The sequence below is a fragment of the Pezoporus flaviventris genome, unplaced genomic scaffold (genome assembly GCF_033815535.1).
Source record: "Pezoporus flaviventris isolate CSIRO_AGI_PZ_B2104156 unplaced genomic scaffold, CSIRO_AGI_Pfla_v1 ptg000001l, whole genome shotgun sequence".
Lineage (NCBI taxonomy): Eukaryota > Metazoa > Chordata > Aves > Psittaciformes > Psittacidae > Pezoporus > Pezoporus flaviventris.
This window is the reverse complement of record NW_026892549.1, coordinates 31,290,755-31,313,906: the sequence shown is the minus strand read 5'-3', so window position 1 is coordinate 31,313,906 and position 23,152 is coordinate 31,290,755. Positions and strand designations below refer to the sequence as shown.

General features: G+C 38.9%; 1 protein-coding gene across 8 annotated transcripts in view; it reads left to right on the top strand.

The window, feature by feature from the left end:
* The window catches only part of ZMIZ1 (zinc finger MIZ-type containing 1), a 344,473-nt gene that overhangs the window by 202,711 nt on the left and 118,610 nt on the right, over positions 1–23,152 (top strand). For all 8 annotated transcript variants that reach the window (XM_061450341.1, XM_061450374.1, XM_061450321.1 and 5 more), the window contains 2 exons: positions 5,302–5,415; positions 16,941–17,046. In XM_061450341.1, the coding sequence (XP_061306325.1) occupies positions 5,302–5,415; positions 16,941–17,046 (220 nt within the window). The remainder of the gene's footprint in view (positions 1–5,301; positions 5,416–16,940; positions 17,047–23,152) is intronic.

Here is a 23,152-nt window from a genome sequence, read left to right as displayed (position 1 = left end):
TTAATTAACCTAGAATCTAGCAACATGGCACAGTGTCTGTGTGATAAGTTATATTATCTTCAGCAGCTCCATTAAATCAAGGAGTGAGACACAGAGCAGACATAACTCAGCAAAATAAACAGACAACTTGAGTCAGCCTTCATAATTTGGTGCGACATCACATAAATAAATGCAATAACTTGTTTAGCATAGTTAAGCAGTTTGCTGCTCAAAAACTTATTTGCATGACATCTCATTTTGAATAGGTTAAGTTGTGCCAAATTAGGTCTGTGCCTTCAGTCTGATGTGTTCCGCAGAAAAAAAGAGAAAAAATCCTCCACCAGAGATATGTCATTTGTAAATTGAAATTCTACACTTGTTTTCTATAGCAACAAACTGGAACATATGGATTCCATGTTTAAATGATTCACTTTCCACACCATTGTTGTCAGGTTAGCATTTCTTGATATATGTATGAGATAACATAAACTCTTTGTAATTGCTCTTAATTTTGACTGCTACTCTGCCATTACTTTCTAGACCGTTCTATCTAAGATACACGAGTGTACATCTGGGTTGCAGTCCTCTATATTTAGAGGAGATAAGGATGTTGTCCTTGCCATATTCAACGTGGATAATTGATTTGTGTCTCTAAAATCAGATTGAGTCTTTGGTTGCAGGAAATGGTTTACACCCACTTCAGTGTGGGTGTGTAGACTGAAACTACTCAATTATGCTTTAGTATCCTTTTAAAAAATAAGATCTTTATTACATATGCCTAATTTACTTATAGGGGCCTGTATTCATATGCAGCTTATTCTTTTGGGCCAATTGCAGAGTTTTATTGCGCAGCAAGACATTTTGATCACTGTCTAATGGGAAGGGAGTAACAGTTTCAGGAAGTGGCTGTATTTTGAAATGTTTGCACCAGAAATAGCCCCATATCAGATGTTATGTGTAACTACCCGTTTGAATGTTATTTCCCACCCTGGGAGACTATGCAGCAGCAAACCATGGAACAGGCCCACAGCCAGTTGGTGTGAAAGCTGATGAACTTGGGTCCTAGTGTACCTGCATCCTCCGCCCATATGTCACAGAATTGTTAGGTTGGAAGGGACCTCTGGAGATCATCTGGTCCAAACCCCCTGCCAAGGCAGAGCCACCTAGAGCAGGCTACACAGGGACACAGTAATTTACAAAGATGGTCTGTTCTTTATGTAAATAAAATGTTTAAGCTGAAGGTGATGATGAGTAGCGGGTAGATGTCTTCCTGGAATCCAGCCCAAATGTCAGCCAAAGTCCTCAGAAAGGGGCTTTCCTGGTACAGTTCACTCTTGTTGAACGTAGTAAAGTGAAGAACAAAGTTCTTTGCTTTTTTTTTCTCCATCCCCCTACACCAGACTGTTAATTGAAGTGCTACAAAGAACACAAGATTCCTTCCAAGACCAAAAACAGATGACTCTGAGAGACTGTCTCTTCAAAGCACCACCTGGTGATCCCTGCTATAATGTTATGTTCACATGCATCAAGTATTTCTGTGATTTCTGTTCCATTCAGGCTAAGGAAATATTAGGGCTTTGGAGTTATATGTGATTACACTGAAAAATTTCTTAGGTTTTGAGATAACAGAAATTGTCATGTTTCACTAATAACCTTCTAAAAAGCAGGTGATACTGCAAGAAATCTGGTAAATAGCCGATTCAGTCAGTTCGTTGACTTTGTTCATCTCTGCTTCAGATTTTATTAATATAAATCCTCTCCACTTGTTGGAAACACCACTGCTTGCAAGCAAGGTGGTGTTAGGTGGCCCTTCACGAGTAGCTTTCAATGTACACCAAAGTGTGTCAAAGGCACATCTGGTTCATTGCCACTTTTTTTTCTCTAAACCATCTACTAAAGAGGTGATTTCCTGCCCCTGTTACATGAAACACAGTTTCAGATTAGGCTCTTACAGGCACACACCTTGCTTCTGTCAAAATGCTGCCAATAATTTCAGTTGGAGAAGATGAATCCATGGTTGGGAAATGCTTCACAACAAAGCTAACGGATAGATCTGGCATAAGCTTTGTTTTGTACTTCTGTTCTTGGATCGATAGTTAAGAAAATCTCTTTAATTTCTTGTTCAATTAATATAGTAGATGTAATATTCTGCCCAAGCACACCTCAGTGTGTGAGGATGTGAATGACATCGGGGCTTTTTGCCCCAGGTGCAGTGTCTAAGCTGTCAATAAATAAAAATATCACAGTAGGCATTTGGAATGTCTTCTTGCATAGCAAAGGGAAAGAATTGCACCTGCCTTCATGCTTTGGTTCTTGCTGTATTTTCCCCTTGTTTTTCACAAAAGTAACTTTGCCCTCCATAATCTGAAAAAAAAAATTGGAGAACCTTTATTTAGAAATACTAAGAAAGTCTGGAAGCTGTGATAAATAAGTCCTGGACAGAACTGCATGTGACCTTGCACAGAGTGTCCCTGCAGAGCAGCTTTTCTCTCGTCCCAGAAACTACTAAAGTCCACTCCACAGAGACAGAAACCACTGGTATTCTGACAACTTTTTCTCATGGTTTGTTAGAGGCTTTTTAGCCTATAATGGAACTAATAGAATTGATTATCTTGCCCAGTGAATTTCTAAACCAGTTTCAGTTACGTAGTTGCATTTAAGAAATCAGGATTTCAGCATCCCCTTTGTATTTAAGAAGTGGGTTATTGACCGTGTGTCTCTGTACTCAGTCCTGATGCAATGAAATAAGTTGATGGAGGGTTACAGAGCAAACAGTTAAGTCATTGAGGTCACCCCTGCTTTGACACGGGCAAGTAGAAGGAGCCTTTTCTCCATAGAGAAGTGCAATTTTAGTGTATGTTGGACCTTTAGGAAAGGGATACTGCTTTTCAGTGATGTCATGGTAAATAGAAATTGGCATTAGGTGGTGCTAAACTGAAAATTAGGCATATACTTAAGGTCTTGCTCTGCTTTTTATTTGTTAGCCTAAGCCTGTAAATATTGTTTTGATTCAAGCATAATATCTGTTTCTCAATGGAAAAATTTCATTGTAAGCATTAGTGGAAGATGTCATGTGTAGCGGGCAAACAACAACACTGGTGAAAATAAATAGTATGTAGCTCTTATTTGGGACTTTTCATCAGTGGATCTCAAGTAATTTCACAATAAGGGAACAGTTATTAAAGAATTTCAGGTACAGAATTGTGTAGCTTTTGGTGATTTTTTCCTTACATTGTGTCTGTATGAAAGAGGGTTTTGGTTTGGGGATTTTTATCCCTACTGAGAGAGCTGGGACCAGTGTCCTCCTGGTGCAGTATGTGTTCAGTATGGTGCAATTTGTTCACCAGCTTATGCGCCTTTCTTGCCTTCTGGAGATTGTATATTTGATAGTAGCAGGGCTTACATGTGCTATTGTAGAGGGATTTGAGCCAACTTCTGTTTCCCCTGCAGATGAAAGTGGCATGTGCAAAGAGTATACACTGAGAGATTTGGTGTCAGGCAATCACTTCTCTGGAGGATTAAATGAAGCCTTCTAAAAGGCATCCTTTTTCCTTTTGCTGACAAGATTCATAACCCAAACCGCTGGCTCTGTTAATAGCATTCATGGGAAGGTTTGGGTTTTGTTTTTTTTTTTACAAGAAGCCTTTAAATGTGGCTTCTTGCACTTATTTACTCTGATTCTTCTCTTTAATTTGTGTATGCAATAGTTTGCCTCCTTCAGCAGCTAGATGATCAGTTGGCGAAGAAATGGTGTTCTGAAATGCAGCTGAGGTAAAGCTATCAGACTGGATGGTGGCATGAGCTACAGTGCGTGTTTGGAGAGCAGAGGAAGAAAACTGCATTGCACAATGCTGCCTGCTTTTCACATTCTGCCATTGTTTTAAAAATCTGTGCCCCACGTGTCAGTCATCTCTTGTTAAAACAAGGCCTCTGACCAAGAGCCTTCATGGAATAAGAATTACAGAAATGTGATCCAAAGGCTCACAGACTGGGAGCTCCTCAAAACCTGGCATGGGAGGAATTTTTCTTTTCCTTCATTTGTCATAGAGTTAATATATGCAGCTTCTCAGGGATAAGGGGGAAAAATAGATTGTGAACATTATTGTTAATCCAGATGCTTCGAAATGAGCAGTCATGTTTTTCCCAAAATGTGCAACTGATTAAAAAATAATTATGTATTTTAAAACTTATGCCTGTGGGTTTTGTGCCTTCCAGATAAAATGCTCATCTCATTTTCATGTTTTTCTCAGCAATCCCAAGAATTAGAACCATACTATTTAAAAAGATACCAGCAATTCCTGAATACACTTTCTGCTGCTTGTTTCTGGAGTTTTCATTGAAATGTCTAGCCTCACCAGAACTGGAGAGTTTAGTATTTTTCAGTTTACTATTATTCATGTAAAATGAATTCGTTCTTTTTTGTGCCCTCCCTCTGCTCCTGCCAAAATGTTGGTATACTTTGGCAATGTAGCACAGTGAGGAGTTGACAGTGTGAATAATAGTAACAGGTAAGTTTACTAAATGCCTCTTCTTAAAAGCAGGACTACAGGTTGTTTAGTACAGGGGCAGAGATTAATGTGATAATTAAAAAATTGCATTGCTCATTCAAGTCTCAGAACAAAACCAGGTTTTTCTCTCATAATTGTGTCAGCCTCTTCAGGAGAGATGGGTTTCCACTCTGAAATTCCGACATGCTTTCTGTGCATGTGAAAACATTTTCAGTCATGGCAGTATCCCACCATGCTTCAGTTAAGAAGTAATCCTGTTTTTTATCGTCCCAAAGCTGATCGCCCAAATGGCTCATGATGACACAGAAACTAAAACTCCTAGAAAGGATCAGTATAGTGAGTATGCTTTGCTCTGTTGCTGGAGTGTTTGCCTCCTGGCAGGCAGGCAGAGATTAAAATCTTGATTGTTGGAAGGCAGGGCTGTGCTGGCATGTCCCTACAGTGAGGCATAAGCCCAGGGCAAAGACTCTGAACTTGAGACTGAAATTTCCCTCCACTTGGGCTCAGATGGTTTTCATTTCTGTGTAGAATCTATTATGATTCGCAGGTGGAGGAGGAAGGAATTGAGGGGAGCTTTGGTATTTCACCTACAGCTTGTCTCTAAATAATGAGTTCCTACCAGAAAATTTTAAAATCTGCATAAGTATTCATAAGAATGAAGTAGGATTTTCTGGGTTCATGGTACAATCTAAAGTCTTGCTTCCATATTATATGCTATTCCTAGTTTTCAAACTTTGCGTTAATGTGATACAGAAAAGACTGTGTCAGCCCATGTGTATGTTACTTACTGTGTTGCTTTGTCTTCCCTTTTCAGCACTTACAGAATCCTGCAAACTTCCATAATGCAGCAACAGAGCTGCTGGACTGGTGTGGAGACCCCAGAGCCTTCCAGAGACCGTTTGAGCAGAGCCTGATGGGTTGTTTGACGGTATGTCTGCTACCTCTGTGGTGATGATTCCTATCCTGGTTTATGCCCTATGTAGTCTGTCATGGCCAAGGAAAACTGATATTTAGAATCTACATGTTGTGGGGTTTTTCTCATTTTACCTTAAGCACACAAAGCCAGATCCTAAAACCTGTTTGCTTGATTGTTACTTCACAGGAAGCGAAATGCAGTAAGTTAAGAAGTTAAATCACAGGAGGGGAGAACTTTTATGGTCAGATTACATGCAAGTGCACAGGCTAGGTTATCTGATAGGCACATACAATACTTGTTTTTATGGTTTTAAATTCTTATGGAGTTAAGAGGCTTTTCAGGCATTTATTCTCCTTTGCTCATTTTTGGTAGGACTGAAGGACTGTTTGCCTTCTACTCTAAGTATGCTATGCTTTCAGCTGAACAGTATTTCTGACATGCCTGTTTGGCTGACTTTGTTGCATATATTGACTGCAGATCTAATCCTGACATACTAATTCCAACAGTTTTATTGACTTCAGTGTTTTTCTTTCCATTCATTCTTTATTAAGACCACTGTTGTTCCTAAAGTGACTTTATTATAATGCATTGAAAATATATTTTAGTGAGCACACAACAGCAATTCTTGTTTTGGAAGTTTTATTTCTCATTCACCCGGTACCAGGATCCAGTCCAAAATAATTACATGGAGTCAAGCTTTTAGAAGAAATAAGCTCTGACTGAGTGTTCAAAAGGTTCACTGCAGCTTGCAGAACAAGTTGATGTAAATAATAGTCACGAAGGAAACAAATTCCATAATCATTAATGAAGAGTTCATTGTTGTATTTGTTGGGTGGGGAAAAGCACATGGATTATTTTCATGCACTATGTATATATGATGTATATAAAACAGACACTAAGATTTATTTGCCAGAAATCCAAATGTTAAGGAATGGCTCCATCTTAATGTTCTCAAGTGTATAGCACCCCTCAGATTTCTGTGTCAAAACGTTAGAATGAATCCAATGATCTAAGGAGGTGCCTATTGTCCTTCCAATCAGAAAAGAAAATTAAAGTTAGACATGTTAGTGGAGTCCAAAGGGCAGATATTTAACAATTCTATTTGAAGCAACAGTTCTGTATAACCTCAATCATGAGAAAAAGTTTATAGGATCTATGTGACCATAAATACATTTTAGTTATACTTTTTAAAAAAATTTGCCACCCTTTTCAGGTTAGCACTTGGGAAAGAAGACGCTTGGCTCAAGTATATTGAGGCAGCCTGTGCACAGTATTTCTCTGCAGATCTCTGCTGGAACATTGCAGATCTGACCTGCAACTTCTTTGCTGTTTAAATCTTTTCTTTCTACATAAACAGATCTGCAGCCCTGCCCAAGTGCAGGGTGAAAACGAGGTCCGGCTGCTAGTGATTCACTGTCTTTACAGAGCATAAGGAAAGCAAGAAGGAAATGTTCTATGAAAAATAGTAACATAAACCACACCATACCTGGTTATCAAAGCTTCTTGAAATGAAAATACTACCTGTTGACAAGAAAGAGAGAAAAAAAATCCTTAGTATCTAAGTACTGTTAAGATTTGGACAGCATGTATTGCTTTGTTTCAAACTTCCTCCTGAAATCTGAAAAGGGTGGCATGAAATCCCCCTTTCCTGAGCTCATTATGAGAGAGCACTACCTGCAGTGTAGGACTGACTGGCAGTGGCATCTTTATAACACATAGTAATCTCATTACAGTTCTTAGAAGATAAAACACAAGAATTTAACCAGTTGTCTTGTTTTGTGTTAGACAAATACACGGGGTTTGCAGAATATATGTAAACTGCAATGAACATGTGTGTCTTGTTCCTAATTTTAAAATCCTTCTAAGGAGGTATTCTTTAATTTCTCACTGTGTACACCCCTCGTCCTGCTTCTTATTAAACAGGCTTACCTACATGATGTTACCCCAAGAGGTTGATACTTCTTGTATCTTACACGTAGCAGTACAGCAGGCAAGGTCTCCTTACAAAAGTTTTTCTATCTGAGCCTGCTCATATAGAACTTCTTTCTAAACATTTTCTTCTTCAAAATCTAGCAAATGTGGATATTGAGGCTTATTGTCCTCTTACAGGAAAATGTGTCTTTGAGCAGCGTGTATTGCTTTGCTTCATACTTCTTCCTAAAATCTGAAAAGGGTGGCATGAAATCTCCCTTTCCTGAGCTTATTATGGGAGAGCACTTTCTGCAGTTTAGGACTGCAGATAGTGCTGCCTTTAACAAACATAGTAGAACTTCAGTCTATTTCCAGGGAAATTACTCAGAAAGTTGTAAATAAATGAAAGGCAGCTGAAATATTGGAATATCATGAGTAAATTTAATACTAGCTTGCTTAGCTGCATGTTCTGTAGTATCAGGAGCCAATTTTTCTTAATACTGACAAAGTTTATCAAATGTTCCTCTGTGTGAGGATTATGCTAAAAGAAAAATCAGTATGAAAGTCTGTTCAACCACTAAAATAGGATTATTGTTTTATTTTGACAGCCTTTAAAATGACCTTCAAAACCAAATTCCCTTAAAATTTCCATATTTTTGGATTTGCTTTTTAAAACAAGTAGTTTCTACCACCATTACAGCATTTCAGCTGTGTGGCTTCCTAAAGGCAAGTGCATTTAATCCTGAAATTTTACAAATACTAAAAATGCTTGCTTGCTTATAAGGCTCCTCCTCTGTAGTGTACAGAAGTACTTAGACTTAATGCTGCCAAGGCCTATGAATGAAACAGGAATAATTTCTGTGCAGTGCAGACAGTTGATGAGAAAAGATTTAGGGTGCACAGGTAAACCTGTGGCTTGTGCTATTGAAAGAAAACATTTTTTCATGAACTAAGCCCCAGAAGCTGTGCCCTTTCTGGCAAAAATGTATGCATCACCATTACATTCAAACAGTTCTGACAGATATTAATGCTAGAGCTTACATTTTTGTGCTTACCCATTACAGAAAATCACCAAATCGAGGGGGTGACTTAAGTTTATAAAAGAAAACACATTTCAACAGATAAATAAAGTCAATGAGGGAGGGGTAGGATTTAAATCTGTTTTCTTCCTTGCAAGCTGCAGGCTACAGAAAGGTTGCCTTAAACAGCTTTAATGGAACTCATGCAAACAAATTACCATCTTTCGCAGAGACCATAAACTCTCTTCTAACTTGCTGAGGAAAGCTAGGTGTTTTTTCAGCAGTAGCTAGTTTCAAATCAAATGCAATTGTTTGTAGGCCAGAAACTGAATTATAATTTAAATCATTGATTCTGTAAATTATTGAAATTGCAACAGATATGGTGTTCTTTGGTATGTAATATTATTTCTTACATAGTGTTATGGGGGAGCTGATTAAAATAACCTCCACTTTCCACAAACCAGATGTAGCTGTGTTTTTATTATGGTTGAAACAGTTTCTGATTCTAGCATTCACAGTTTATAAAGCACTTTGGGATGAGAATCTATTATGGTAAAGTTAATATTCTTAATAAATATAAGAATATTGTTCTCTGAAAACATAATGTGTATGGCATTACCTTACTGCCTTTAGAAAGAAAGTACAGTTGAAAAAAATAACCCTAGTTTGGTTGGACAAGGTGGTCTCACTCTATTTTGCCTTTTCTCAGGTCCACTCTAATCTATTCCCATGGGACTACTCTTGCCAGGCAGTTTAACATGTACATGATCTTACTGAGGGCGTTGGCTATCGTTTGAGTTGGCACTGTAGCAAAAATGGAAATGAGAGAACAGCTGAGAGCAAAATGGACAGATTTACAGACTTGTCTTCAGCAAAGGACAGTAAAGGCACTGGTTTGTTCTCTTGCTGCACTTCAGTGTTACAGGGCGCAAAGTTCATCGCTCTTCAGTGTGTCCGATAAAGAAATGGAAGGGTGAGAGAAGCAGAGATGTGTGCCGTTACTCTGTAACTGTACCTAGAGGCTTAGTCTAAGAAATCAAAATCCAGCACCGCAACTTGTTTGGAAAATAGGAGGAATTTAGGTAAGCAGGGTGTACTGACCTGAGCTGGCCCTTGACCAAAGCACTGAATGTAACACAGCTTCTCTAGTGAAAAATGGGGTGCCTGATCACTGTGGTTATGACCTGGGTCTGTCTATCCAAAGGATGGCACTTCCTACCCCAGTTTGTCCACAAAAAGGTATGCTGAAATAGTCGTGAAAAATGCCTTTGTCCCCCCTATTTTAATGTTCTATATTTCCTCTCCAAATACTGGGTGTACTTCAGTCATCAGATGTGGGAAAACACACCCATGTTTGTTTAAGAAATGTTTCTCTTTAAATTAACAACACCACAACAACTGCAGTCCTAATTGTACTCTATCTGAAGATTATGGATTTAATGTAAATTTTTTATGCTGCATGTAGCTTTTAGTAGATCTCTCTACTGCTGAGTGAGAGTTGCTGAAATAACAAGCATCTGTGGTAAACTGAGGGAAGTGTCTGCTATAGGTTCATGGTTTAGTCATACTGATGCATGGTACAATAATCTTTTGAATTGCATTTCTCTTTGGAAAATCCTGGAATCGAGACTGGTTTTTTAGGTCATTTTAAGGGGTGTGGGGAGAAAGCTGCTCCTACTTTCATGGTACAGAAATGTATTATATTTCATACACATCTCATCCGATGTGTAATGAAAAATGTAATTGATTAAAAATACATATATATAAGTATCTAAAAACACAAGAATGGTATCTTTGAATAACGCCACGTTTTCACAACGGGGTGATGCCTCAGACAGCAAAACGAACAAAGTTGAGCTAATGCAAATGTGTTCACAAGGTAGCTGCTGTTACATTGACTTCACACCTGACTGGGCTCGTTCTGTTTAATGCCGAAAAGTGTGTAACCAAAAATCAAGATGTGACATTCAAAAACACAGATTTCAAATAAGGTTAGGATCTGAATGCGAATAATTACAGATGGAAGAGTTTGTTCATCATATCTGTACCCAGAAAATGGCAGGATGCCGCTGCCTGCTAGAGGCCTAGAAATGTTGCATTTAGTCTTCGTATCCAAGACTTCCAGAGCAAAAGGTTGACATGGAAGAAATTCTGTTTCCATCATCTTTTCCATGCATTTGTTAAGCACACACAATTTTATGTGTTTGCAGTGCATCACAGCACTCAAGGGCTGTGTATGTGCTGTACCATCAGAGTACAGCCAGCGGGCACAGAACACTCTGCTTCAGAGTGGCTCATACCAAATAACTCACTATTACTGGCTGTCATCTGACCTCATGGTGTCCTAAAGCCCTTTTTTGAACTTAATTTTGTTAGTCAAGGTGGATTATTTTACATGAGTTATTTTGCAGCTTTAAAATGTTTGAGATGTTTTGCTGTCCAAATTAAAAAGTTTTTGGAATTCCTTTGTCACTTTCTTTTTATGATAGGTGTATGTTTCATCCATATAGTTGCTCAAAGTCATCTAGGACTCAGGTGGCAACAGTATTGCAATGACCCAGCGATCAGCTGGCTTAATTAAAGCAAATTCCCTTGCATCTTCCCCTCTGAGAGAAAATTTCTGATGGAGAGGGTTTACAGGGTGACCGTCTCATGTTTATGGTTGTTAGAGGCATGCAGAAGAGAGGAGAAGGATGTAAAGAAGGTGTCCTTGTTCTGCATGGTTTACTTCACTGTTGCAGGAAGTGCCAAGAAAAGTAGTAGCTGGCAAGGATACTGGTTTATTTTCACTTGAAAATATGATCCTTATGCACCAATCAGGACCTTATCTGGTCAGAAACATAGTTTAGAAAGCCCTAGTTTGAGCACAGGGCACTCTGTAGAGTCCCTTACCTTTGCAGAATCTACTTAATGCCTGTTTTCAAGCATCAGAGGCAAGAAGCTAGTTAATGATGTACAACTTTACTCACCCATTTTGATTGCCTGTATTGTTGAGGCAGCCCTTCTCCAACGGGAGTGTTAAGAGCCTCATTAGACCAGGACTTCAGATCACAAAGATTTCTTCCTCCCTCTCCCCCCACCCTCTTTTTTTCTCCTGTTTGAGGCAGATCACTGTTAATGTTGCAAAATTCCTCAGTTTGCTTCCTGTTTATCTGATCTTTGTGTGTTACTGAGGGGGAAAAATTACCATCTACATTGCAGAATTCTAATTACAAAATTTCTGCTGTAGTCTTCAAACTGCATTCAGATAATTTCAAGTATGCACAAGTGGCTGAACACGGAGCTGTCTGAACTAGCAATCAGCTGGCATTTTTAGTTTTGAGCAGCCAGCAAATTGAATTGGTAAAATTCATTCTGATGCCAGCAGGGGGGGGTGCTCTTGACTGCTGCTAGTTAAGAGATTCATTGAAAGTGCAACATAATGGGAAGGGAGTTTTGTAATAAGCAGTCATATAGCTCTCTTGATTAACAGGCCTGTTAGGTTAAGAGGTACATTGTTCCAATACCTCGTGGTGCTATGACAAGAAAGGCATGGAGTGGAGCTTGCAATGGTGTAGCTCCTTAGCCTTGTGAAAGGAGAAATAAAAGAAAAAAGTATTGCAGTTAAGTTCAGCAAAGAGACAAGAAGTTGGTAGCTGAATTTCTCTGCTTTTCATGTTATTAAAACCTCACTGTCAACATTTTTTCCTCACTGTCAATGACCCTGAGTGTTCAGACATCTGGAACTCTGCAGAGCTGTGTCACAGGCAGTGAATGCAGTGTCTGTGTTATGAACGCAATATTACACAGAATAAGGATTTCAAAGGCTTGGGATGGTCAGAGTTTCTTATTAGTGGTTAATGCTACAATAATGTTTGTTTATAAATCTGGTATATGTTCCTTTAAAGACACAGCTTGAAATAGCTGTCAGCACCCTTTCTAATTTAAAATAAAAGCTAGGTGTTACAAGCATGTGTAGGAAATAGGCTAGCTTATATAAGGTTTGTCTCAACTGTTACTGTAAATTAGCATAGAGAAATAGTAAGTGTTGAATCTTGGGCTGGCCAAGCACCTCTCTCAACCATGATAAAGAAGGATGATCTCAATTGTCTCAACAATTTATGACTGTGGTATCACTGTCAACTCTTGCCTGTTATCTTTCTAAATACACTACTTGACAAGGGAATTTTGTGGCCTGTATGCGTAGGTCAACTAAAATGCATGCTTGCGGTATTGCAGAACGAAGTAATGGTTTGACACAGGGTGCCACCTGCATGTTTTAGGAATTTTGACTGATGTGCTCAACTTGAATTAGCAGTTGTGGAAAGCCTGAGTATGCTTGCAAGTGGTATCGTATCACTTAGCTATAACATTGAATGGATAATTGAAACTGTTGACTCAATCCCGTCTGATCAGGGCTGTCACCAGAGTAAGACTGAAATCACGGTGTGTATCAAACTTAGGATAGCTCCTCAGACAGAGTTCAGACTGAGCTGGGTGGCTCCAGTCAGCAGTAAGTGTCTAAAATCACTGAGATTTGAATTGGGATGGGCCTGAAGAAGCATGGAGTCTACTCTTTTTTGCCCCAACCTAGAATGTATTTATCCTTAGTTGTACACTGAGCAGATGAATTCTGCTGTTTATTTCTAATTTTCTATTTGGCATATGAGTTTTTTTCTTCTTTCCTATCTATAGTATTTGATATGTGTCTTTGGCCTTGTTTTTTGAATATTTTTCCAGTTTATAAAGATTATTTTAAACTCTGAAGTGTTTGCAGACTTCTCTGCCTGTTATCATTGAGAAGTTTTGCATTTTACTCTGTTGCATTGTCCAAGTCAGGACTGAACGCATACAAATGACCTGTATCCAGGAAAAGTTGTGATTTGACAGAGGAATTCATAATCTGAGTAAAATGTATACTACTGTCATCTGGGCTATGTTCCTCTGTTATAACAGTGTCATGTAGGGTAATGTCAAAAGGCATATTAGATTTAAGATATGTTACATCCACTATCTTCCTTACACTTAATAAGGCCAGTTAATGTTGAAAAAGAAAACTGCACTGTGCTGATGGATTCATAATTATATTCTATGTTATGCACCTAATATTTGTTTAGTAATTTGTTTTGTTGTCTGTTTGGGTACTTGTGATTTCTGAGATTCACCTTTTTACCATCTTAAGACCAGAGATTCGATGTGCCTCCAAGGTCTCTGTCTTGAATGAATTCTTCAAGGTAATCATTAGAAGTTACGAGGTTTGTCCAGGCTAGTTCCTTTGAGGCACTCTGAGGTAAATTTCAGCAGGGTCTGCTGACTTGAATATATTAAACTTACCAAATGTCATGAAGTTAGTTCTTTGTGTTTTCTGGGTCATAGTCCTGTAATGCATCTGTCATCTTGTTTCTGAGAAATCTCAGTGTTTATTTTAAAGGCCAGGAGGTCCCTTGCATACTGGTTCATGGGAAGAAAGCCTTCTAAGTATCAAGTGCCCAATGTCTGACTTCTGTTGTAGATAACTGAAACGAGATCTTTGAAGGATATAGATCTGTTCTGTTTGACTTTCATTTTGAAATAAAAGTAAGTCTTTAGCTGTCACAACTGAAAGAAAAACTTTAAATTATAAATACAGCTAATGCAAAAATGCCTGTAGAGAAATTGGATATAAAACATGAACCACACTGTTCATGTTGACCAAGGCAGTTGCTGAGGAGTGGTGTATGAAAGCCAAGGACTGGGGGGAGAAGAGTCCAGAGAAACCCCTTTTGAGCACAGTTCTACCAGTATGTTTTACAGAGCCTCCTTTTTTTAACTAAAATGAATTTGTACTTTGTTTCCCCACACATTTTTCATTAAAAACTTGAGCAATAAGTAATGATTTGCCTGGCTGACTTCTGCAGATTTGCAAGTTCAAATTCCGCCTTCTTCTGCTTAGTCTTCTGCTTGCAGTGCTTGATAAAGTACAGCTTCAGCTGTTTCAAGGTAGACTTTAGCTGGATGATGCTGTGGCCATTGGGGTGCAGTCAGTGCTGGGGCTGTGTACCCTGGCATCCACAAGCTCTGCATCTGGCCATGGTGAGGTACAGAGCAGTGCTTCTGTGGCAGAAGAAATTGAGAGGAGGAAACTGATGTCAAGTGAGAGTGTAACAGGGTAGGCCTCAGCCTGTGTCAGCCTGTGGTTAGGACTCGGACTGACTCAGACTTCGCAATCAATTCAGTGAAGAATCTGCGATCACAGGTTGGCTTTCATGGGCTCAGGGGTTTATGATTCTCCGTATTTCCTGAGTTACCTTGTAGAATTTTTCTGTAATTAGCAAGATGTCAGTTGAGGGTAGTGATTTGGCCTCTGGTCAGCAGGATCTCACTGTCTGTAGATTCATGTTTTAAAATGACCCAAGCATATAGGAAGACAAAGCATTTCTTAAATTACCATGTGCTCACTGCTGAGCAGGTGTGTCTGCCTTCATTCCTGTCCAGTTTCAAAATAGAGTTAAATGGTAATGTGCTTTTTCAAAACGGGAAATGAGAGGGCCCTTTCTCCTTTATTTTACTTTAATAGCACTCTGGAATGTGTTCCTCTGTGATGGTACAGTAGATGATACCTAAAAGAGTTTAAATAATGTTTACACACTAAAGTGACATTGTCCTCAGGAGCCTTTAACAAGAAGCGGGTTTTTTTAGAGGAGCTTTCTGTCTACTTCCTACTGATCCAATCCTGACATCTACCTGTCAGTGGCTGAACTGTGGTGACACTTGAAGTAGGAAAGGAGAACAGTTATATTTCAAAGTGTCTCAGTGTCTTACGGATCTCACAGCAGCCCACCAGTCTTCACTCCTATTGTTAGCTTAGCATGAATTATGAAATATCTTGTTGTTCTGTTTGTGGGCTTTTGGTTTGGGTTTTTGTGTTGTTTGGGTTTTTTTTTTTTTCTTCATTTTATCTTATTTTTGCAAGTTTGGACCCAGAGTCTTCACCAGGATATTAACAACAATCAGACTTTTAAGTGTAAAGGATCAACGGCTCATCTACCAAGGTGGAAGTTTTTTTGCTTTACCAAAAATAATTGCATTCTTTCTTACAAATTATTTTTTTCTTTCCTATCTAAAACTTGCAATTGTAAAGAGAAACAGAAGATAAAACAGTATATGTGTTCTGGGGTTGTGTGTTACTATACTGAGTATCCCAAAATCTCATTTCCCTGAAGCTCTTCCTACTCATTTTTTTTACCTTGGAATGGTTAAAAAAAAAATAAAAATGAGTAGGGGACACTCCCACCTGATGAAGTCATGTGAATTTGTAGTTTCTAAATTAATAGGAACAACAGAAAAAGCAGAAACCTATCCATGAACCTTACCTATACTAATTCTTTCCTGAGAAAGAAATTTGGTTCTTAATTGTTAATTAGGAAAAGTGGATAATGGGAAAAGTTCAGAATAATAAGATTCATCTAATAGTGTTGAGTAGGTAGGGCAGGATAGTGCATTTATTTACTGTTAGTAGGTTATCATGTATGTTGGTTCTTCACTCTGTTCTGTACTGTTGCTTTTTGTGGGGACCTAGTCTTGGCACAGATAATTGCAGGGTCATTACTTGAGAGAGAAGCTTTCAGATGGAGATAGATGTGGGAAAATTATATTTTCTTGTACTCTAAATTATTTAGGATAAGGACCTCCTTTTGCTTCATACAAGGAGATGGTGTTCTGCTTCTTGTGAAGTTCCTTGACCATTGTTTTAATGCAAAGCAGTAATGGCAAGGTTAAGAATGACATTTTATCCATGCCTCTTGAGTCTGAAGTCATCCTGTGTCACTAGAAGGCAATATAAAAGCTCTGCTGTTTATAACTTTAGCATAGTTTGCCAGAATGACCACAGTATTGTGTTTATACTGTGCAGATTTTCATGAGAATACATTCTTGGCTGTAGCTGACTTGCTGGCCTGGAGAAACAGTTGACTGCTTTACGTCCTTAACCCCAGTCTTTGATTTGCCTAGTTCTGCTTGTCCTTCTAGATCAGTCAAAAACAAAAACAAACCAACAAAACTGCTTTCCCTATTTAATGTGTTTGGCAAATACTTCTCGCACAGGCCTATTTATTCTAAAACTGTACTAACTGTGCTCCCCAATACAGTATTGTTAAAATGCAGCAACTGTGACGCTGATCACAGCACAAAAGAACACTGCCCATCAGTGTGGAGGAGGGCATTTTAATCTAAAAGACCTGAGCACTGTTCTTGAGAACAGGGCCAGGAACTGCTTGTGACACAGAGATTAGAGATTTAGGGACTTCTCGTCCTGAAGTTTCAAATACAGTAAAATGCATTCTGTATAATCTTTGCATATATTTCTGTTGCATTATTTCTTCAGGAAAAGCTTTATGTCTCCATCTTTTGTGGAACTACCAGGCCTTTCTTCTGGCAAGTGGTCAAATAAGCAGATCACCAGAGGACTCCTGTGTTGGTTTGCTGTGCTTGCACTGGAAGCTACTGGAGAGCAATGCTTCATACCATGCTTGTATTGTGGCTATCACAGCAGATTCAGTTGCTTAACTTTAGTGCTGACAAACAGGTTAATGTAACTATGCAGAGAGCTCAAGTAACCTGTAATGAATTTTTCTCTCTTTCTCTTTGCAGGTGGTTAGTCGAGTGGCAGCTCAGCAAGGATTTGACCTGGATCTTGGATACAGGCTACTGGCAGTATGTGCAGCCAACAGGGACAAATTCACTCCAAAATCAGCTGGTAGGAAAAAACCTTTTTTTTTGGCATATTACTGATTTCTGGATGGTCATATTCTGAATAAATGCTACCTACAACTGTCTTAAAGTCTTTAAAAGAACAAAACCAACAGAAAAAAAATACAAATATGTATTTGGTGGTTATAGTAATGCTTTTAGTGTTTCAGTGACATGTTGTTCTGAGGATGCATGACTTTGGAAATTCATATTTTCCCAATTGGTGCTGTTCATTGCCATGTTTGATCTTATAGATGAAATAATTACTTCCAGAAGCATGGATGTTCAGTAATTTCATGGTGGGAATTAATGCAGTCAGGCCCCTCCATCTTGGTAAATCATTGATTTTTCTGTCATATGTCAATCTCTAAATCTTTCACATTCATTCTGCACTCCCTAATATGTCTACAGCCAGACTTTTCTTCCTTGACTACGTATGTCTGTGCAAACAAGTACCATGGTTTCTCATACATCTAGTCATTAGCTGTAGAATTTTGAGCCACGACTAAGTAGCAAAGCAATTGGTATAGTATTAAGTAGCCATTTTGCCTGTATTTTAGAGCAATAGTCTGTTACAGGGCTCTGATCAAATAGCAGTACTTGGTCATGATGTGTTGCCAGTGCTTCTCTGTATAGTAAAAGCAGAAAATGCACTTCAGGGTCTTTCTGCTTCTCACATGTTTGATTTAACTGGAGCATTTAATTCTGGTTTTCCTTTTCTTAGCTGATGAATGTCAACATAATGTGCACTGGCTTGGAAAACAGGAAGATAATTGTTCCATTCCAGACTAAGCATGGATAACTTTTCTGCTTAGTACTAAACTGGTATGCAGTCCCTGTTTTAGAACATCAGAAAAGGTTATTTTCTTCCAAAACAGTAATCTGTAGTCAACTGACTGGGTGTTAAAAAGTCTTTTCATATTCCTTTTCAGTTTTTATCAACCCCAAACTTCTTTACTCATAGCTACCTTTTGTCCTAAGTGTTCTATGGAGTTTCTTGTGCAAAAGTGGCTTTCATACTGAAGCATATTCACTGGACTTACTGATTTACTTTTTGTGTGGGAAGTGATCATTAGTTTTATTAAATGTTGAATAAACTGTCTGATTTTCATGTGGGAAAACTGTGTGGAAGACAATACATTCAGCTGACCAGGCACAACCTCCCTTTTTTTCTGAACTTCTAGTGAGCTTCTCCAATAGTTAGCTAATCACATCTCTACTTGCTTCCTTCTTTTTAAAGCTTGTCAAATGAAGGTTTCCAGCTATGAGTGCATTAAGTGAGACATTAAAATTTTATTTCCTTTGAAAAGATACCTATTAAAAATAGCCATGCCCTTTCTCTTAGCAATTCATCCTGAGGGGTGTCTCTTAGCAGTACGTTAGTGAAGGTAAGGTGGTGAATCTTTTCTTTCATGTTGTAGTTCTTTTTCTTTAGGCCTTGGATGAGGGGATAATCTTAACAGCTGGTCAGACATCATGTCCTAGAGAAGCCCAGTTTCAGGTTTTGATTTCTAACAGTAATTATTTTTGGTGAATATATGCTTCTTTTTTTCCCCCCCAATTTATTACCCGGGCAATATGTACTGATTGAAGTCTTTCCATTGTTAATTGATATAATAGTGGGAAAGCTGTGCTCTTCTGTCATTGTATTGTAAGAACCTTCTCAGTTCTTTGCTTTGTTTCCTATTTCTTGGTTGCATATACAACTGTTTTATTTCCAATGATCTTAAATGTTGGGTTTTACAGCTACTTTAATTTTGTCGTGTATGCAGTTGTTTCACCAGTTATTGCAGGGATTTCATCATGCCTATCTATTTTGTGGGTTTTAGTGCTCTGATCATTTGTATTAAATATTCATCATAGCTTATTTTGTGAAATGTCACAAGTAGCCCCTACTGTAAGGATGTCACATTCACATACGATCTGCGAGAGCTACATCATTGAATGGGCAACTTGAAAGACTGACAGGGTGGGATTATAAATATGAGGTTGTTTCAGACCCTCCTGACTTTGAAAGGGTTAATGTCCATATCTGAATGCATTAACATTTTGTGATTTCTAAATCAACAGTGGCTCTGCTCTCTTATTCAGATTTTGTACAAATGCTGAGATTGTCCTTTAGTTTTTTTTTGTAAACAATGCACATCACTGAAAGCTGCCTTTCATGATTTGCTGAAGCTGTTGTCAGGGATGCTTGCATGTTGTTCTGAGTAACTTATTCTTTTTAATGCTACATCTATTGAAAGCCACCTTCAACACTCACTCCAGTCACTTCCTATAGAAGTCCCCTGATGTAGATATTAAATAGCATTATTTTTAATGAATAAGCATTTATTTTTCTCTTCATTCAGGCTTAAAGGGAATCTCTAATGGTTGGAATTCATTTCTCCAAGTATGTATTTAATGCTGCCAAAGGGATTGCTCTGGAAACATTTTTAATCCATATTGTTTAGTGTCTGGCATTCTGAAATTAAGAAGAAAAAAAAATCTAATTAGAATTCATTTGAGTAGGTGAACATTGGGGAAAATATTTGTACCAAATCCTCCTTTCAAGGGCCATATACTATTAGTGCCTCTTTACAGCTGAGGACAAGGCTTGTTGATGGATGTCCTGCAGGCTGGGATGCCTGGAGTGTTGTGGCAGCGGTGGCTGGCATGCTCTGCAGCTCTGCTGTATGGAGCAGATGGACCACCCCAGCCTTGCATCCCTCAGGTCCATTGGTTTGCAGAGGCAGCTGAACCAGTGCAGTTGGTAGTCCTGCCTCTGTTCTCGGGGCAATTCCCAGTCTGAGCTTGCTCAGGGACCTGTACTGGCAGAAGAGCTTTTGCTGGTATGGCTTATTTTCTGTTTGAGTGGCTCCCTGAGCTGGCTCTCTTCAGGGCCCCAGGAGGGTGAGTGTCCCCTGGCAGTGCCTTAGGGTCTCTGTTAACCCTGATAGAAGAGGTCTGGAGCCTGAGGCTGGAGGGCAGAGCAGTCAGCTGCTGCACTGGCTCAGCTCTATGGGAAACCCACACCTCTGGGTCATGCAGTTTGCCCCACATTGTTTCATCCCAGCTGGTTTAAACCAGTTTGGTGGTAGCTCCCTGCTGAGCTGAAGAGGTTGAGGTGTGATTACAGGAGCTACAGATGGCAGATCAGGATACTATGATTCTATGGGAGGGAGCAGGGAGATGAGAGGCTGGAGCCAGGTGGGACAGCAACCTTCTCAGGTGGCACAGCCTCAGCCAGAACGAAGGCAGGGGAACAGACCAGGAGCTGGCAGCTCTGCAGCATTTTCAACCAAGACCGTTTGGTGTTTGATGTCATGCTTTCTTGTTTCTTCTTCCTTGGCCATTGAGGTAGTTAATAATTAGCTAATACAAATTGTGTTGAGAATGCCTTGCGAGGACACCCATATGGCATGAAACGTATTAAAAGTTGTTATGTGTACTTTTAAATAGTAGTGATAATTTAATGACTGTGCCTTTTGTCTCTGCTTTCTGGTGTTTGTATCTGAAATAATAGCTGTGCCTCCTTTTAGTCTTCTTGCCCATGCCGCTGCATCTGGGCTGCTTGCCTCAGCAGGAGGTCAAATACAGTGTTTCCCACCCTGAAAACAAATGACAAAACCTTTAAAAATATATGTGTCTCTTTCATGACAGCTGCTCCCCAGACCTTCCACGGCAAATTCCTTTGCCCTGACACCTATAGGGAATGGCCCAGCAGGTTAGCTGCCTGCTCATTTGCTTTCAAACTGCAGCAACCTCAGTTGCTCTTAGTATGTGAGTGAATGGGTGTTCACGTATTCTGGTTTTTCTTCTTCAAGCCTGAAGACTTTCTTTCTGAATAGTGCTTGTTTGAACTCTGAGCGTGGTATCTGCTGCTTTGTCCTTCCCACAGAAGATTTTAGGTGATTTGGTAGCTTTATTTTAAGGTCTGCTATTCAGGTAAAACAAAGTTCACCGATCAGTGTTCATTAGGGAAAGAAAAAAAATGAAAAAAAGTAACAAAAGGGAATCATTTTTTGCTTGATTCTTTTTTTTTTCTCTTTAATTCTTTATCAAGCTACTGAACTCCATTGCTCTTGTAGCTACTTTTGCTTCTGTCAGAAGGCCAAGCTGAGGCCAGACAAGGGGACGACAGGATGAGATCATACAGGGAGCTTTGTCAGAAAAGGACAGTGTTCAGTATGTCTGTAAAGAGAGAGAGAGGGAGGAAGGAGCCTGAGGGCAGAACTGTGCAGAAAAGTTACTTCAGCAGTCATGGAGAAGCTACAGCAAACAAATGCTGTGATAGCTTTGTTGGGCAGCTAAGTGTTAGATGTTTGATAGCAGAGATAGCAACCCCTTTTTCATTTCAGCCCCTTAGGCTCTGCCTGATGTGCTTTTGATTTACTTTTCAAGAGCAATGTTACTTAATAATCATAATTTCATATGAAGCATAAACTAAAACTGTATGCTATGTGAGGATTTTACATTTATTTTTTTTTTAGCTTTAATCATTGTACTATAACTGGAAAATAATAGGGCTATTCCTAGTGAATATAATACAAAAGATGTATTATAAATAAAAGATGTAAAAGATAAATTGAACAAAGGTTAACAAAGGTATTTGCAGTGAGAGTACTGGCAAATGGTGGTGCTAAGACATCACTGGACAAGATACTAAGACGTAAGGTATGTCCTGATCAGAGTAAATCATCTAACATATTTTACTGTCTTGTTTCAAGGGCATAGGTTGGACAAAGTATATTTTGGTGTATTATCAAATCAAACGTACAAAAATGAGAGAAAAGGAGAGAAAAAATGAGGTTGCAATGTGAATGAGAAAAATACAGAAAGTAAAGATAGCCTCTAGATTATGGGGGACTGTAAGGCTAGATGAACACTTTGCCTAAGTTTCCAATAACAATGCTTACATTATCTGTAAACACAAGGCAAAGGGAGGTGGCTAAAAGGATTACAAGTATAGAGTGGAAGTTACTACAGCAAAGGCTGATGGCATCCCTCCAGCTTAAAGGGACGGAGTGATCGACATGCCTGCATTTGGAAAGAAATAGCATATGAATTGTCACACCCTCATGCCGCACACCAAAGATTTTCAGCAAATCAGTCATGTCAAAATGGTCTCATATGACTGGAGAAGAAATACAAGGAATCCTAGGAAAGTGGCTGATAAGAAGAATAAGTAGGCAGCTCTATGAAAGCAGAGAAGTGGAGCTTGGCTTGGGCTGTTCATGAAATGAAAGCTGAGCAGAGTTACAAAATGTGTGTAATTACCAACAGATAAACAACTTGGAACAAGAAGAGTCATGAAGCTACAGAACAGTATTGGCACAAACCCATATAGGTATAAATTGAAAAAGTTACTGAACTAAGTGGGGAATTCTGAACTGTTAGGGCAGGTGCATTTGGAAAAGCTTTTCAGTTGGAATGACAGTGAAGAGGGAAGGAGCAGAGGAAAGGAAAATGGACAAGTCAAGCTACCTTTTTAAAGATAAAGCTCAATAGACATGAATCTGACTGTGTAATGTGGTTTGTCATATAGTTAGAAGGTGGATAAGAGCGGTTCATCTGTTTAGTCCTAAATTCTTGCTACATTTCCATGCAGCTGTCTGATCCATTGGTGATCTCAAAACTGTCCACTTGAACTGTTTTCATTAAAATAAAGGCATCGTTTTCTTTTAGCTGTTACTTTCCAAAACAGCTTTTGAGGCAGAAGACTGACTACATTTCAGGTGATCTGTAGGTTCATTTTCCAGCTCTTAGCACAAACTGAATGTCATTGTCTGCTTTGTTCTTTGGTTTATAGTTTTATGTTTTTAAAGCAAGGATAACAACACACCTTCCATCTCACTTCGTTTTCCCAGTTTAATTAAATTCAGTATTACGCAGGACAGAAACTACCTGTTCCCCTTTAGATATGTGTCCGATGCAATGGAGCCATGGTTTAGCTGGGATACTTATGCTTTGCTATAATACAGTTAAAATAATTCTGTTTGGAACATACACTGGCAAGATGCACATTTGTTGAAACTAAGGCTCTCTTACATAAAGATTTATAGTGTGGATACTCGAATGAGTAATTCATTCTTAATTCATTCAGATTATGGGGTTAGTTTCATTAGTTTCTG